Here is a 17,839-nt window from a genome sequence, read left to right as displayed (position 1 = left end):
TTCACCCATGCCTATAAAAGAATTGTAAATATCTCAACACAACTCGAACAAATGATTGACATAGTTTTTATATAAATTTGCGTCCAACTTCAAGGACGGCCTGGCTAAAGATACCGAACCCCATGAGTTTCAGATATGCATTCACCAAACCCTTCATAATTACTAGATAATGAAGGAATTTGGTTTTCAAATTCAAAACAGACATATCTAAGCAAGCATTTTGACAGCGTGTTTTTGAACAGGTCAAAATTTGAGTCCACGCTGCCCGCCGGGGATGGGAATTGAGAAGATTTTTCCAATTCCATTATCGATATTGCTTAACGATTCGATTCTTTATCGATTCTCTTATCGATTTTAATTTGAACTAATGGACTGTATGAGGTTCTGGGTTCAATATGTTTTATGGTTCATGCGCTTCCGGGTGTCGGTTAGAACACAAGGAGCACAGAGTGGAGTTGGTCTTTGGCACTTTTAATTCAACTTGGCAACAGGCACAACTATATACAGGCAATGGCACTTGATATGACAATCACTCAATGAGCAGATGAGAGCATGTGTGGAAAGATGTTGATGTATTTGTATGTGTGTGGAAGAAGACTGGCATGTGTGGGTACATGTGTGGTTCTGAAAGGAAAGAAAATTACATCATTTTAGTGATGATGCAATAAATAATGAAAATGGACTGTAAAGCAGTCAATAACACACAGACATGACTCGCACAGTATAATGAACACAAAGGTGGGGGTCGCGAGTGCTCGCGCACAACCCGGAAGCACGCTGCGTGCACGTGCGGGTATCTTGGTCATAAAAGTGGCGAAAACAAAGCACTTTACACACATATGGATGTACAAGATCATCTTAAGATGCTAAACTAACACATTCCCTCTGAACACAAATGTGCAACGCGAATATAATGTCAACAACGCTCTCCTCGACACAGCGAGGACGAGCGAGAGCAACCAGCCGACGTAACAGTAAAAACACGAAACGGTTGCGCAGATAACGGCTCTAACTTATCATAAGAACTTTATGACATGAAGAGGAAATACTTACATTCGCACTCTGCTCGAAATGCGCACCTTAAGCCTATTCTCGGTCCCAGAATACGCAGGACGTGTGACGTGGGACAATAACAAGAAGTACCTGACTGGTTGCCATGGGAACGAACGCATACACAGGAACCCCTTTTAACAGGAGTATTAAAATTGCTAATAAAATCGTTTAGGATTATTTTAGATGCATATACTGTATGTTATATTTTTCTTACAGAGTATTCGACAAGGAATAATATATACCCATTAATATACTTTTTTTTTTTTTTTTGGAAAAATCAACATTTCTTTAAGCAGTCTCATAAATAAAGACACTCGGCGACAACTCACTAAATTATACTTGGTGAGTGGTCCCTCTTTGAGTAATCATGTACGAGTAGTCTTGCTTGCTGAGTCGAAAGAGCGTAACACGCGTAAATCACGTGATGTAAATCGTGCTGGTTGGAATCGATAAGAGAATCATTAGATAAACTGCAAAACGATTCCATGGAATTGAAACACACGGCACCGGTTCTCTGTAGGAACCGGTTCTCGATTCCCATCCCTATTGCCCATTGACTAGGTCAAGGGTCAGCAACCCAAAATTTTGAAAGAGCCAAATTGGAGAAAAAGCAACACATGCTGTATGTATCTATGTTAGCTATGTTAGCTTACTATCAAAATAACTAAATTGGCTACAAATACAGCCTTCATGATTACCGTATTTTCTGCACTATAAGGCGCACCGGAAAGCCTTCAATTTTTTCAAAAGCCGACAGTACGCCTTATAATCCGATGTGCCTTCATTTCAATTCAATTCAATTTCATTTGTATAGCCCTATATCACAACAAGGTTGTCTCAAAGGGCTTTGCAGAGTCATTATGATACACAGTCAGAAACAGTAGATGAATTAATAAAGTTCAAGTCCTGGGCAACCCCCATCCTTAGACCCTCCATGTCGGCAAGGAAAAACTCCAAAAACCATTTGGGAAAAATGAGAAACCTTGGGGACAACCACAGTCAGGAGAGATCCACTCCCAGGACGGACAGGCTATAGATGCACCAGGACTGATGCTGGGTATTAGCAGCAGGATGTCCAATTTGTAGAGATGCAATGGAATGAAGAAACAAGAGGAGCTCCATCTAGCCAGATGAGATGGGGGGGGGGGGGGGCGAGGACGTCCATCCAGCCAGGGGTCAGGATAGTCAGGAGGCTGCGGCTGAAAAATAGCCCCTCCTCAAAGGGGAGGGGGGAAATGGGACACCGGGTGACTAGTGATGAAGAGACTAGTCAACTAGATATTAGAATTGGAAAAGAGAAATAGAGTAAGACAAGTGGTAAGTAGAGTGAGGAAAAAGGGATAGGACTAAGTGGCTGAACTTCCCCCAGCGTTATAGCTTCTAGTGCAGCTTAGACTGAACTGTGAGTCTAGTCTGATTTCAACTAGCCTGACCGTAAGCTTTGTCAAATAGGAATGTTTTTAGTCTGACCTTAAATGAACAGACTGTGCCGGCTTCTTTAATACTAGCTGGAAGCTGATTCCATAAGACCGGAGCTTGGTAGCTAAAGGCTCTAGCTCCTACTGTACTTTTACAGACCCTGGGAACTACCAGTAGACCTGCATTCTGAGAACGGAGTGTTCTGTTGGGGCAGTATTGGAGATAAGATAGCCCCAAACCATTAATGGTCTTAATAGTAAGAAGGAGGATTTTAAATTTAATTCTAAACTCGACTGGAAGCCAATGAAGGGCCTAGAGCACAGGGGTGATGTGCTCTCTTCTATTAGTTCCTGTTAAAAGTCTTGCTGCTGCGTTCTGGACTAGCTGAAGACCTTTTAGAGAACTTTTAGGACAAGCTGCAAGTAAGGAGTCACAGTAATCCAATCTAGATGTAACGAACGCGTGAATTAATTTCATATATGTATCTATTTATGTATCTATCTATTTATGTATGTATCTATCTATGTATCTACTGTATGTATTATATATGTACCTTATATATGTATCAATATTAGTTAATCATGACATGACATTCCGTTTAGCTCATCTCCATCTTGTGAATGCATAATGCAACACCAACCACTACTTATAATGCAGTGTGCCCTATACATGAAAACTGTTGTAAAATAGGCCACTAATTGAAGGTGCGCATTATAGTGCGTAAAATATGGGATTTTTTTTATTTTCTCGCAATGACGCAAATGACTACTCTGTTGAACAATGCCGCCTTAAGTTTAACTTTATTACAATATTAATCAATATTAATATTAACCATATAAAACTAAAAATATATTTCCCTCCCCCATCTTTTTCCATTTTCAAATATTTTTGAAAAAGCTCCAGAGAGCCACAAGGGCTGCACTAAAGAGCCACATGCGGCTTTAGAGCATCGGGTTGCTGACCCCCTGACTAAGAGCATGATCCAACTTCGGTTTTGCTTCCGGTGTCACGAGAGTGGGCACGCAGACTTCTGGCTTGCCGAAAATGTCATTATTTTTCTCAAGATGTCTGCAAGACCTCCCAAAAGACAACCATTCCAGTCAAGACTAGCTAGCCGGAAGTAGGCACTAGGGAAAAAAATTAAGAACCCTAATATCTGGCCCATTAACACAACGATAAACTTTTTGTGATCTAAATAAACATGAATTATAATGGACTCTATGTTCTAAGCTATATCTCAGTCAATTTTGATTTATTCTTTTAAATCAAGTTTTCAGTACATCATGTTTATCATCATATACTTGACATTTGACCGAACACTGGTCCTTGACCTACAGTGGTATGAAAAAGTATCTGAACCTTTTGGAATTTCTCACATTTCTGCATAAAATCACCATCAAAAGTGATTTGATCTTTGTCAAAATCACACAGATGAAATTACAGTGCCTGCTTTAACTAAAACCACCCAAACATTTACAGGTTTTCATATTTGAATGAGGATAGTATGCAAACAATGACAGAAGGGGGAAAAATAAGTAAGTAAACCATCATATTTAAAGGGATCCTCTATTTTTAAGACAATTCTTAAAACATAAATGTTAGTATGAGTTATAATAATTTGATATTAAAACCCCTCTTAATGTTTTTGTTTTAATAAAGTTTGTAAAACTATTTTAAGTGATAGGTCGCCATTCTTGTTACGGCGCAGTGCGTGACGTCACTGGCCCCGAATGCCGAAATTCCAGCTTGTCACTCGTTAGCTTTCCCAACATGTCGTCAGTTCTACCCTTCCTATTTCAACCAGATCTGAAAAGTGGAGAGCAGGACAGTACTGTCGGTCGTTCACAAGACGAGCTTCAGGGAAAAATGCGTGCAGCAAATACCTGATAAGACAAAAGTTGGGCCAAACTGGTGATGCGAGAGAGTCTTGTTGGGAACTCCGGTTGGGAGCAAGAGTGCATGCTGTTGGGATTCGGGAACTCCGGTTTTATTAGCAGATATTCAAGGTAAGCATATTGCATTTTCAAACGTTTTCCCAATATAATTATGTAGATTGTTAGCATCCAGAGCTGTCGTGTGCTTTTACATACAGTACAGGCCAAAGAGCACACCTTGTGTAATCCAGGTCTTGTACATTGTAACGCGTGGTAGCTAGGATACGTGTATAAAAGTACCAGAAAGGGGAGAAGATTCTACTTATGCACATTTATTCACAAAAAATAATATTTCCACCTTGATCACTCTTCACTCGGGAGCTCAGCAGTATGCAAACACGCATTCCCTGACGAACTCCAACATTGCTGTAAGGTCCACGTCAGAGTCACTGTCGTCACTGTAGCGTGCTATAGTGCTTTAATTATTTAATATGATTTGGGGAAAACTCCCACGAAGAATAGTCAACAAAAAAGATAGCAATACTAATCCAAATCTGCGTTTTTTACTCACTCGAAGATCCAGGAATTAGACCGATACCATGGCAATATCGCAGCCGCGTTAGGCCGTCGATTCCACAAAAAAGACTGATCCGAAAAGCCGCTGTGGGACCGACGGATAAAAATAAATGGACAGATCCAAAACCATTATTGCAGACGCGATGGGCCCCTTACTTGACTGAGGATCCAGGAAAAATATTCGGGAGCCAGTTGTAACGCGTGGTGGGTAGGATACATGCATACAGGGACCAAAAAAGGGGAGAAGCTTCCACTTATGCACATTTATTCACTAAAAATAAAAATTCCACCTTGACCACTCACTTCACTCCTTTTTTCCATTTGACTGCAAATTGCATCCAAAAGCAGCACATCGTGGCATTTTACTTTGCGAGTTTAGGCAGCAATAAGCAATTGTTGAACACGCTACACATTTGGAAAGATACCAATTAGTGTCCAAGTGCCTTTTTGCGAACATTAAATGAGCAACAATTTTTTTTTTTTTTTTTTTTTTTTTTTTTAGACAGCTGTGGCTTCCTCTGTGGAGTCCTCCCATGAACACCATTCTTGGCCAAAGTTTTACATATGGTTGATGTGTGCAAAGAGATATTGGACTGTGCCAGTGATTTCTGGAAGTCTTTCTAGGATTCTTTCTTTACCTCTGAGTATTCTGCGCTGAACTCTTGGCATCATCTTTGGTGGACGGCCATTCCTTGGGAGAGAAGCAACAGTGCCAAACTCTCTCCATTTGTAGAAAACTTCTCTGACTGTCGATTGATACACATCTAGACTTTTAGAGATGGTTTTGTATCCTTTCCCAGCTTTATACAAATCAACAATCCTTGATAGCAGGTCTTCAGACAGCTCTTTTGACCGAGCCATGATGCAAATCAGACAATGCTTCAATCTTATTCTTTCGGTCACGACCCACAGCCCGTGACCAGGGCTCTGCAGAGACCGATGGAAGGGCCGGTGCTGATAGATCAAAAGGGGCACATGAACACGCTCCGCTCCCCCCCACTCTGCACTTGCCAGCTCGTAAAGATAGGTAAATAGGGAGTGTCGCCTTTCGGCTTCGCTCCCTCTTCACCACGATGGACCGATGCAGATTCCGCATCACTGCAGACGCGGCACCGATTCACCTGTCAATCATCCGCTCCAGTTTTCCGTCACTCGTGAACAAGACCCTGAGATACTACTCCTTCACTTGGGGAAGGATCTCATCTCTGAGCTGTGGAGGGCATTCCACCCTTTCCTGACTGAGGAACATGGTCTCAGATTTGGAGGTGCTGATTCTCATCCTGACCGCTTCACACTCGCCTGATGAAGCTAACAACACTACATCATCTGCAAAAAACAAAAATGCAATACTGTGGCCACCAAACCAGACCCCCTCAACGCCTCTGCTGCGCCTAGACATTCTGTCCATGCGACATAGGGAAGCCTTGGCGGAGTCCAACCATCACTGGAAACGGATCCAACTTACAACCGGCTATGCAGAACACACTCAACACCGGTTATACAGGGACCGCACTCCCCGTATCAGAAACTCAGATACCTGTATTCTCCTGGAGCAACCCCTACAGGACTCCCCGGGAGACACGGTCGAATGCCTTCTCCAAGTCCACAAAACATGTGTAGACTGGTTGGGCGAACTCTCATGACCCCCTGAGAAGCCTGCTGAGGGTATAGAGTTGATCCACTGTTAAGAGAAAAACACGAAAACCATACTGCTCCTCCTGGATCTAATATTCGACTTTCGAGACTTTTGAGATTCGACGGACCCTCCTCTCCAGTACCTCTGAGTAGACCTTCCCAGGGAGGCTGAGGAGAGTGATCCCCCCTATAATTGGAACATACCCTCCATTACCCCTTTTTAAAAAGAGGGACCATCACCACAGTCTGCCATTCCAGAGGCACTGTCCCCAATGTCCACGCGATGGTGCAGAGGCGTGTCAACCAAGACAGCCCCACAACATCCAGAGCCTTTCGAAACTCCGGGCAGATCTCATCCACCCCCGTGGCTCTGCCATCGAGGAGCATTTTAACCACCTCAGTGACTTAAATCCCAGAGATAGGAGGACCTGCCTCAGAGTCCACAGGCTCTGCTTCCTCATGGGAAGGCGTGTTGTTGGAGTTGAGGCGGTCTTCAAAGTATTCGGCCCACCGACTCACAACATCCCAGGTCAAGGTCAGCAGCGCCCCATCCACACAATACACTGTGTTTGTGGTGAACTGCTTTCCCCCGAGGGCCAAGAAGCTGGATGGTTAGGGTTGCCACCTTTCAGAAATAGAAATAAGGGACGCCCCCCCCCCCCCCCCTCGCACCCAGAAGCCTTACGGGCGAAAAAAAAGGGGCATCCCCAAAACTCCTAAAATGCATAGAAATACATCTATTTTTAGATAAGAGAACTGTATTGTGCACTATGTGGGCATGGTAGTTTCCTTGCAGCAGAATGTTTTTTTCTTTCTTTCTGCAGGTTAGTGAAAACGAAGTTGTGAATATCGTAATTAACATTTGTGTCGTTGGCACTGAATCCGATCACGTGACCTATTGACAAGCCAAATTTCTTGAGGGAATGTTCCAGGAGAGCTACAATTCCAGCAGCTGATTCGTCTGCATTCTCTATGAAGTCCAGCATTTTGTTGGTGACCCCAGACTCTGGACTGAAGTATTGGACAGCAAGGGGAAACATCTTCCTGCTTAATTTATTCAAGGTATCGGTCTGTATGGAGAATGGGATGAGTGACGTTAAGATCTTGAGCACATCACCCACTGTTTTTGGACCCAGGACTTGTTTCAACAGTGCCTCTTGCTTTGTTCTCCCCAAAGTCATTTTCTTCACCATTTTGGAATCACATAAAAATCTTCTGATTGAGCATGTGTCCACAGTCAGCACTATTGTAGCTCTGGCCGCGTTTTACTGTGTGCTATACCTGTGTCACCTCAGCTGCAGCAATTTAGAGGGTAGGAGTGGGATGATGTCAAATTATTGCTTTAATTTTGGTATCACTATTAATCAATCAATAGACTCCAAAATGAGGAGCATTAGTTAGCTCTTTATGTTCTTTATGGGTACATAAATTCATTCCATATTGATTGATAATAAATTCATGTTTCAAAAAAAAAAAAAAAAAAAAAAAATCAACATTCCTGAAAATAATCAACCATAGCAGCAACTGAAATAGCAGAGCTATGCTCCCGTCAATGCAAGATGTATGAAGGTAAATATAAATATGGCCTATATGTTATCCATATAAAAGAGCATAGTAACATACCAATTCAAGCTCAGGGGATGTTTCAGGTACAAATAATTTGTGACGAAGGCTCTTCTGGGATCTTATATTCTGTTTGTGGAGGTCCCCTGCAGCATGCTGTTTCACACCTCCGTGAGACACTGCAAAAACTTTCCTGCCTGCCTTGCAGTTCGCTTTATAATCATCATCAGTGACTCTATCGAGCCACGGGTTACCCTCTTCCCGCTCCAGTCTAATTCTTCTAATTCTAAGTCTTTGGAGACAATTCCTTTTTTGAGGATGAGGTGGGGTGTGGTGTTCTGAGCGTCTGGTGTTGAAGACATCTTTGTTTTGAAAACGCACGTGGCGGTGCACTGAGCAGAGTGAGCGAGGTCACTAGGCAATGAACCCGGAAATGCAGGGCAGACAGCAGCGGACAGGCAGATAACTATCTTGCTGTCTTTAAAATCTCCTGCCGTTTTTGCTCATTATCGTTAGCTCAGTAATCACTGATGAGCGCAGGTGTGTGTTTGTGTGTGCCAGACGTGCATGGGCTGGGCACCCCGCTGCCGGAGCCGCCTGTTTTCCGAAATTTCTAGGTTCGCGGTGAGTCAGCAACAGGCAAACACTTTTGCTCAATAGACGATGTTTATTGATTAGAAAATGCAGAATAAATGAATAAATGAGATTTATTGATTACAATCCCACAAAAGCAAGCATCAACAGGTCAAACCTGCACAATCAAAACAGGTCAGACATGCAAACAAGTAGTAACGGGTCGCTAGATTTGAGTTTGTCAGTCTCAGATCCCCGCATTACCGTTACAGCTCAACCAAGTTGTCCCTTAGAAATGCAAATCGCTTACCGTGACAAAATGAGTGGGAAGCCAGCAGCCCTCCAGTAAGGCAAAAAAAAAAAAAAAGGGACACGCTGCGGGATGGGTACCAGATCCGCCAGCAGATTTCAGGGAGGCAGAGGAATCTCTCGATTCTTATAGACCCTACCCACGTGACGTCACAACTCCTTCCTCCTGACTGGTGCCGCCCAATTGTCCGTCAACACATCATGTTTCCCTGTTACGGCTACGTACATTCCTCCTATTTACGACGTGTTTTTCTGCTCGTTAACATTAATAATCAAAATGGTGAAGGCGTGTGTGGCGGTCGGTTGCAATAACAGAGAAGATAGAAAGAGAGACTTGAAGTTCTACCGGATTCCGAGAGACCCGGAGAGAAGAGAGCGAGATGGGCTGCTGCAATTCGACGAGAAAACTGGGCTCCAAACGATTACCACAGATTATGTAGTAGTCATTTTATACCTGGTAAGATGCATTTAATATATATTTAGAGGGTTTTGGGCTGACAACCACAATTAAGATCATTGCTAGGCTAATCGCCGACAACGTACACGTATGTATGTAGTGAGAGTGCTATCGCTAAACCATATAAACATTAAAAGCCCTAACTCCATTGACAAACGACATGAAATACATGAGACTTGACAGTGGATGTTAGCAATAACGAAAGATTTTGAATTGAAAATTTCGTAACTCACCTTTCCAAGCACAAGATAGATTCCTGCCGAATTTTCGTGGACGAGGACCTGTTTCACCCAACCAGCAACAAAGTATTTATAAGCCTCCAAGCTCTTAAAGTTTTTCAAACTTTCGTGAGAATAGGCTGATTTTGTGTGGACAAGATAGTTGTACAGTTCAGGGTAGCTAGCAGATGTCAGGCAAATACGGCAGAGACAGCGGGTCGAAAAACATCGATTTAGGCATCAAATATGGATCTGGCGAATGGATAAACTGAAGCTTTTCCACATAGCGCCTTTTATGCAACGCATCAAGTGAGTTTACGGCATCCGAAAGCACCGGGTCTTCCATGAAATGCATTATAAATTGCTCGATCAATTGAGACCATTGATAATACAGACACAAAATGACGGACAAGTGGGCGGAACCATACAGCGAGCACGTGATTTTGTGACGTCGGTGGGTAGGGTCTATAGGTGCGTCTGACATGAGAGCGCGGGCGGCCACTCCTCGCTCCCACGAAAACGCACCACCCGAGATCGTGAGAGTCCCCCCCCCCCCCCGTAAGGGTATGAGAATCACCCCAGTCGAGGCTCCCAGCGGTTAAAGTCAAAACCAAACAAGTTATCTCGTGAGAGTCTATGGGACCCAGGCGTGTAAGCAAAACAATACCATGGTGCAAAACAAGTTATCTCGTGTGAATCCCTTCAAAACAAGTTATTTCATGTGAATACCTTCTAGCTATGGGAATAAAACAATCACGTAATATTTTCCCACACCACCGCCCCATGGGACAACTGTTATATACGGAATAAACTTAAAAGTTGCGCTCCGTATTGAACCAATATGGAACGCAACTTTTAATTCCCAATTACAGAATGATTCCGTATTTCAAGAGACGGGTGGCAAGCCTACGGATGGTGGACAATTTTTTTTTTTAAAGTGGTCCAAAAGTCGTCGTCCATGGCCTCACCAAACTCCTAGCCCGGGTTTTTGTCTCAGTGACTAGCTGAGCTGCGTGCTGCTAGGCCAGCCGGTACCCATCAGCTGCCTCTGGAGTACTAGAGGCCAAAAAGGCGCGATAGGACTCTTTATTCAGCTTGACGGCATGAACACCAGCAGGTTCTGCGATTGCCGCCATGACAATGACACAGAATCTGACCGTGACTCTATCACCTTTTGACATAACAAAAAACGGAATTGAATTACTGTATTTCCTCTTTGCTGTAACAACAGTTGTCTGTCGTGTAAATGATATCAGACAGTTATTATGTCATGTGCATATGTAGTGATTTACCGGGATAAAAATGTGCTAGTCTTGAATGGACAAAGATTTGGAATTTACTACCTACCATGTATTTGGTTACTCAAAGAAAATAAAAAGTGATTTTCAACATTATATATAGGCTCTATCTGTGCAGAGCATATTGATATCATCTGTTGGTTTAGGAGAGAGCTTCTGAGGATGTGTATCATTTGTTTTGAGACAGTCCTTTCATTGTTTCAACACAACAAGGTAAATGTATCAGGTATTTTTTTTATTGCATAGTGACAAACCTTTTACTCTGTTTTGAAAATAATTATTTGATTTCACTCATTATTCACAAAAATATGAAAAACAGTTAATTGGTGTTATTCTATTAATACTTTTTACTGAAGCAATCTGACCTTTTAGCCAGATTGCCAGTATCACGCCAGCCCAACCGCCAGACCCGCACTGGTGCAGCTCCAAGAACCCCGGCTGGCAAAACCCCTACAATCCAGCCAAAAGGCCAAACTCCGCTCGTTCACCTTAGTCTTAACCTCTTGTACTGACTCTATTATGAAAGCTAGAAGAAGGCTTCGAAACACAGGTTGACAATTTTTTCAAGTCGACAGCGATCAAACAGCAAATAGGTTCTGGACAGAGAGCCAATTCTGGATCCAGGGTCAGCAAAACAACGAGCACATCGGAATGTCTCCGGGAAGCGACAGTTGTTAGCTAAACGTTCAGTCTTTTTTAAGTCTGCGGTACGGTTAGCCGGACTAAGGTTGTGCCTGGGTGTTGTTTAGGATAATTCTTCTGTTGCAGATTTGGGCGGTCAGGTTCATGCGTCACTGTTCGTTGCTGTGTCATGGTTCGGTGGGAGGTTCAGTCTGCCTTGACGTCTGAGAGGCACCGAGCGAGAGAGTTGTTTTTGTTACCGGGTGTTGTGGAAGTACAGGACGTCCCGCTATTTTTTCTGGATTTTCCTGTACTGTAGAGCTGATTGCAGGATTTGGTGTTGCAGTAATGGGCTTGTAGATGTCTTGCCTATCATCTGGTAGTAAGCGTCAATTTTGCTCAGTCAGCTGCATGACGCACGCATTGGGCTTCCGTGGTGAGAAGGCATCATGTATCTATGTCAAATATATTCTGCTTGTTTCCCTCAAACTATGATATAAATGCTATTTATTTTATATTGGATACGTTGAGTGATACAAACAGTAAAACGGTAAATACTAGAAAAGATACTATTCTCTTCATTACTAAATGGTATATTCATAAATCCCAATACTCTAATCATAATTTTTTTTTTTTTTTGTATACTTAAAAATGAATCCAAACAATATATCATATATGTTTATTATATTGATCGAACAGTCTACCAATCAAAAGCTGGCAAAACATATGTGCCTCTATTAATATATTTTAATAGAATGTACGTCCGCATGGCATGTAATTTTGAGTTTGTTGGTTATGATTGTATTGACTTTTTACATGTTTTAAAAAAAAATAAATGAAAAAGCAGTAGTAGCAGCAGCAGCGAACTTTTAGTTTTTCCTGTTGATATTTGTAGAATGATCATCTCTATTGAAAAAAAAAAAAGTTAAAAAAGAACAACCAAATACAATGACTAACACAACTTCACAAGTGAACGGCCGTGCGTTACATTTTATTGAGTGTACTCTGCAGTCCAATGTGCTGTGTCTAACAAGATGTTGAATTTACAGTGTCAAAACAGGGAGAGTGACAATAGTCATTGGTACTTTTTTTTTTTTAAGTTTCCTTAGCCCCCCCATCTGATACATAAAGTTTTTTTTTTTTTTTAATGTCGGCTAAAGACCCGCGTTTTAGTTTTTCTCTCCGGTTTTTCTGCAGACACTGGACCGCAGCGTTGACAGGGAATGCATGGAAGCAGATTTCTTTGTTGCAGCACAACGAAAGAGTGCACAACGACACATTAAGAAGTTTGGTCACGACTTGAAAGGAAACTCATGCCTTCTTAATGTTTAAAGACTCATCCTGATAAAATTTCTCCCTACTTGCTGTCTTGTTTCACTCTCATATGTCTCCCGCCCTCTGCTGTCATAACACCGGAGGTCAGAGTGACAACGTCCGTCAGCGGGCGCCATCTTTGTGCACTTAGTCAATAGTCATATCAACTATCAGCCGAGTCAACCTTCCACTGAGAAAACCAGTTTCTTCTCTAATCAGAAAGAGGACTAGCAATTGGAAGAAATTGAATACATTGGGTGCAAACCAGTACAAAACCTGCTCTAAAACATCAAACCTTGGTTTAGTCAGCAAATCAAAATGGGACCCTGCATGTCTTAACCTTTGCTGAACCTCTTAGACTTGGGTTCAATTGAACCCAGGCTTGATGGTTGTCTATATTAAATATCTATATTAAATGCAAAAAAAAAACAAAAAAAACCCAAAACAAAACACAATTATCAATATTGTATTACAAAATTTGCCACTCCAAAAGTGAAGCCCAATTATGTTTTCGATATAACACACCACTACATATTGTAAACCCTTTTGCCTCAATCTGTAGGATATTGCTTTGAAAAAGATCACTTATAGAAAAAAAAAACAAACCCAAAACCCTCCAGTATACGTCCCCCTGGGAATCCCGAAGCTTCCTGGCTTAGCAACAATAACTAAGGGGCCGGAGCTTTTGTGAAAGGTCATTTCTGTTACAATTTATTGCGTTTTTTATTTTTAAACAAAAGATTATAGCAAACTATAGCAAAAGATTACAAAACCAATAAAACATACACAAACGCTCATTTAACCTTAAATATTTTGAATTTTATTTGAAGAGCAGAAGGTCTCTGTCACTGCGTGGCCAAAGGGGGAAGGCCTGATTGCGAAGTAGCTGCCAAGCTTTCTGGTAGGTCTCCGAAGCCTCCTTGTAGTCCAAGTAAGTGTGTAGATCATTCCTTCTGGAAACATAAAAGTCACATCATTCTCATTTTTCGCTGCTCTTGCCTCAGTTCAATAGCATTGCATTGCACGCGAACCTCCGCCAAAGATGCACAGTTAATTGGTGATAATATTACAAGCAGTCCTATATTCAATGATCCCTTGTTACTTCGCGCTTCAAACTTGGTGCCCTCAGTTCATCACGGATTTTTTCTGATAAAAATAAATAAAAATACATTATTTTATTTTAAACGTTCAGATATATGCATGTATATATGTACAAATAATTGTTTTCTTTTATATATCTCATTTATATCATAACTATTACTTTTGCAGTGTTTAAAAACTATTTATTAAAATATACATACGTTTTTTTTTAATGTTTTTTTCCCTTTAAATATCCTTTAAGGAAAAAAAGGGGAAAGAGATGTCTTCTTATATCTGTCTCTTGCCAATGCTGTCAGATCTAAATAAATACATTGAACACACCAAACACAGACAAGACTGACAAAGCAGTTTCTGCACTTGCACCCCTCTTTAAAATAAACTGCTGTATTTTAAGCCAAAAGAACTGTTGTGTTTGATAGAACAATATGTCTATATGCTGCCATAGCAGATTCATGGCGCATTAAGCTCCCAAACTATTTTTAATTTGTCAATTTTACCCTGGAAAACCCTGTTTACAGACGTCGCGCAACTGCTTTTGTTTCAACCCAGCAATAAAACGAAGGTAATTAATTATATTTATTATTCAAAATGTCTGTCATTTTTAGCTTAGAATAATTAGTTGATGTCTAATAATTTGTTAAAAAAAAAAAAAAAAAGCCTTTAAAAATTATTTACTCGCATATTTTAAACTTTTAAACAAACTACGTCACAATGAAAAAATGGTGTCTGTAAAAAAGTCAATGGTGTCTGTAAAAAAGTCAAGTATATCTACATCATAACCATCACTTAATTGTACTTTTTTTTTTGTTACTGTCGCACTTTCTCCGATATGTTAGATGATAATCGATCCAAACATCCATCCATCCATCCATCCATTATCTTCCGCTTAGTCCGGGATCGGGTCGCGGGGGCAGCAGCTTTAGCAGGGAAGCCCAGACTTCCCTCTCCCCAGCCACTTCAGCCAGCTCCTCCGGCGGGACTCCAAGGCGTTCCCAGGCCAGCCGAGCGACATAGTCTCTCCAGCGTGTCCTGGGTCGACCCTGGGGCCTCCTGCCGGTGGGACATGCCCGGAACACCTCTCCAGGGAGGCGTCCAGGAGGCATCCGAACCAAATGCCCGAGCCACCTCAACTGGCTCCTCTCAACGCGGAGGAGTAGCGGCTCGACACCAAGCCCCTCCCGGATGACCGAGCTTCTCACCCTATCTCTAAGGGAGAGCCCGGACACCCTGCGGAGGAAACTCATTTCGGCCGCTTGTATCCGGGGTCTTGTTCTTTCGGTCACGACCCACAGCTCGTGACCATAGGTGAGGGTAGGAAAGTAGATCGACCGGTAAATCGAGAGCTTCGCCTTTTGGCTCAGCTCCTTCTTCACCACAACAGACCGGTGCAGAGTCCGCATCACTGCAGACGCTGCACCGATCCGCCTGTCAATCTCCCGCTCCCTCCTACCCTCACTCGTGAACAAGACCCCAAGATACTTGAACTCCTCCACTTGGGGCAGGATCTCATCCCCGACCCGGAGAGGGCACTCCACCCTTTTCCGGCTAAGGACCATGGTCTCGGATTTGGAGGTGCTGATCTTCATCCCAACCGCTTCACACTCGGCCGCGAACCGCCCCAGTGAGAGTTGGAGGTCACGGCTTGATGAAGCCAACAGCACCACATCATCTGCAAAAAGCAGAGATGCAATGCTGAGGCCACCAAACCGGACACCCTCAACGCTTCGGCTGCGCCTAGAAATTCTGTCCATAAAAATTATGAACAGAATTGGTGACAAAGGGCAGCCTTGGCGGAGTCCAATCCTCACTGGAAACGAATTCGACCTACTGCCGGCAATGCGGACCAGACTCTGACACCGAACAGCCCTTACCAGGGGGCTCGGTACCCCGTACTCCCGGAGCACCCTCCACAGGACTTCCCTAGGCACACGGTCGAACGCCTTCTCCAAATCCACAAAACACATGTGGACTGGTTGGGCGAACTCCCATGCACCCTCGAGGACCCTGCCGAGGGTGTAGAGCTGGTCCACTGTTCCACGGCCGGGACGAAAACCACACTGCTCCTCCTGAATCCGAGATTCGACTTCCCGACGGACCCTCCTCTCCAGCACCCCTGAATAGACTTTACCGGGGAGGCTGAGGAGTGTGATCCCTCTATAATTGGAACACACCCTCCGGTCCCCCTTTTTAAAAAGGGGGACCACCACCCCGGTCTGCCAATCCAGAGGCACTGTCCCCGATGTCCACGCAATGTTGTAGAGGCGTGTCAGCCATGACAGCCCCACAACATCCAGAGCCTTTAGGAACTCCGGGCGGATCTCATCTACCCCTGGGGCCTTGCCACCGAGGAGCTTACCAACCACCTCAGTGACTTCAACCCCAGAGATCGAAGAGCCCACCTCAGAGTCCCCAGACTCTGCTCCCTCAAAGGAAGGCGTGTCGGTGGAATTGAGGAGGGCTTCGAAGTATTCTCCCCACCTACTCACGACGTCCCAAGTCGAGGTCAGCAGTACACCATCTTCACTATACACAGTGTTAATGGTGCACTGCTTTCCTCTCCTCAGACGCTGGATGGTGGACCAGAATTTCCTCGAAGCTGTCCGGAAGTCGTTTTCCATGGCCTCGCCGAACTCCTCCCATGTCCGAGTTTTTGCCTCGGCGACCGCCGAAGCCGCAGTCCGCTTGGCCAGCCGGTACCTGTCAGCTGCCTCTGGAGTCCCACAGGCCAAAAAGGCCTGATAGGCCTCCTTCTTCAGCTTGACGGCATCCCTTACCGCTGGTGTCCACCAGCGGGTTCGGGGATTGCCGCCACGACAGGCACCAACCACCTTACGGCCACAGCTCCGACCGGCCGCCTCAACAATGGAGGTGCGGAACATGGCCCACTCGGACTCAATGTCCCTCACCTCTGTTCTGCCGGAGGTGGGTGTTGAAACTCTTTCTGACAGGGGATTCTGCCAGACGTTCCCAGTAGACCCTCACAATACGTTTGGGCCTGCCAGGTCTGGCCAGCAACTTCCCCCACCATCGGAGCCAACACACCACCAGGTGGTGATCAGTTGACAGCTCCGCCCCTCTCTTCACCCGAGTGTCCAAAACATGTGGCCGCAAGTCCGATGACACGATTACAAAGTCGTTTGAACTGCGGCCTAGGGTGTCTTGGTGCCAAGTGCACATGTGGACACCCCTATGTTTGAACATGGTGTTCGTTATGGACAAACCGTGACGAGCACAGAAGTCCAATAACAGAACACCACTCGGGTTCTGATCGGGGGGGCCGTTCCTCCCAATCACGCCCCTCCAGGTCTCACTGTCATTGCCCACGTGAGCGTTGAAGTCCCCCAGTAGAACGAGGGAGTCCCCAGAGGGGGCGCTTTCCAGCACACCCTCCAAGGACTCCAAAAAGGGTGGGTATTCTGAGCTGCTGTTCGGTGCATAAGCGCAAACAACAGTCAGAACCCGTCCCCCCACCCGAAGGCGGAGGGAGGCTACCCTCTCGTCTACGGGGGTAAACCCCAACGTACAGGCACCAAGCCGGGGGGCAATAAGTATGCCCACACCTGCTCGGCGCCTCTCACCGTGGGCAACTCCAGAATGGAAGAGAGTCCAACCCCTCTCGAGAGGATTGGTACCAGAACCCAAGCTGTGTGTGGAGGAGAGTCCGACTATATCTAGTCGGAACTTCTCTGCCTCACCCACCAGCTCAGGCTCCTTCCCTGCCAGAGAGGTGACATTCCACGTCCCAAGAGTTAGCTTCTGCAGCTGGGGGTTGGACCGCCAAGGCCCCCGCCTTTGGCTGCCGCCCAACTCTCTACGCACCCGACCCCT

At 44.3% G+C, this 17,839-nt stretch overlaps 1 protein-coding gene across 2 annotated transcripts in view; it reads right to left on the bottom strand.

Annotated features, from left to right (window-relative positions):
• Window positions 1–13,423: 13,423 nt before the first annotated feature.
• The window catches only part of adat1 (adenosine deaminase tRNA specific 1), a 43,584-nt gene continuing 39,168 nt past the window's right edge, over window positions 13,424–17,839 (bottom strand). Inside the window, exon 10 of one of the 2 annotated variants that reach the window (XM_057837007.1) lies at window positions 13,424–13,863. In XM_057837007.1, coding sequence (XP_057692990.1) covers window positions 13,731–13,863 — 133 coding nt within the window. In that variant the 3' untranslated portion in view covers window positions 13,424–13,730. The remainder of the gene's footprint in view (window positions 13,864–17,839) is intronic. The other variant, XM_057837008.1, reaches the window with a different exon arrangement.

Source organism: Corythoichthys intestinalis, chromosome 5 (genome assembly GCF_030265065.1).
Source record: "Corythoichthys intestinalis isolate RoL2023-P3 chromosome 5, ASM3026506v1, whole genome shotgun sequence".
Taxonomy (NCBI): domain Eukaryota; kingdom Metazoa; phylum Chordata; class Actinopteri; order Syngnathiformes; family Syngnathidae; genus Corythoichthys; species Corythoichthys intestinalis.
Note: the sequence above shows the minus strand (reverse complement) of the source record. Positions and strands in the feature narration are given on the sequence as shown.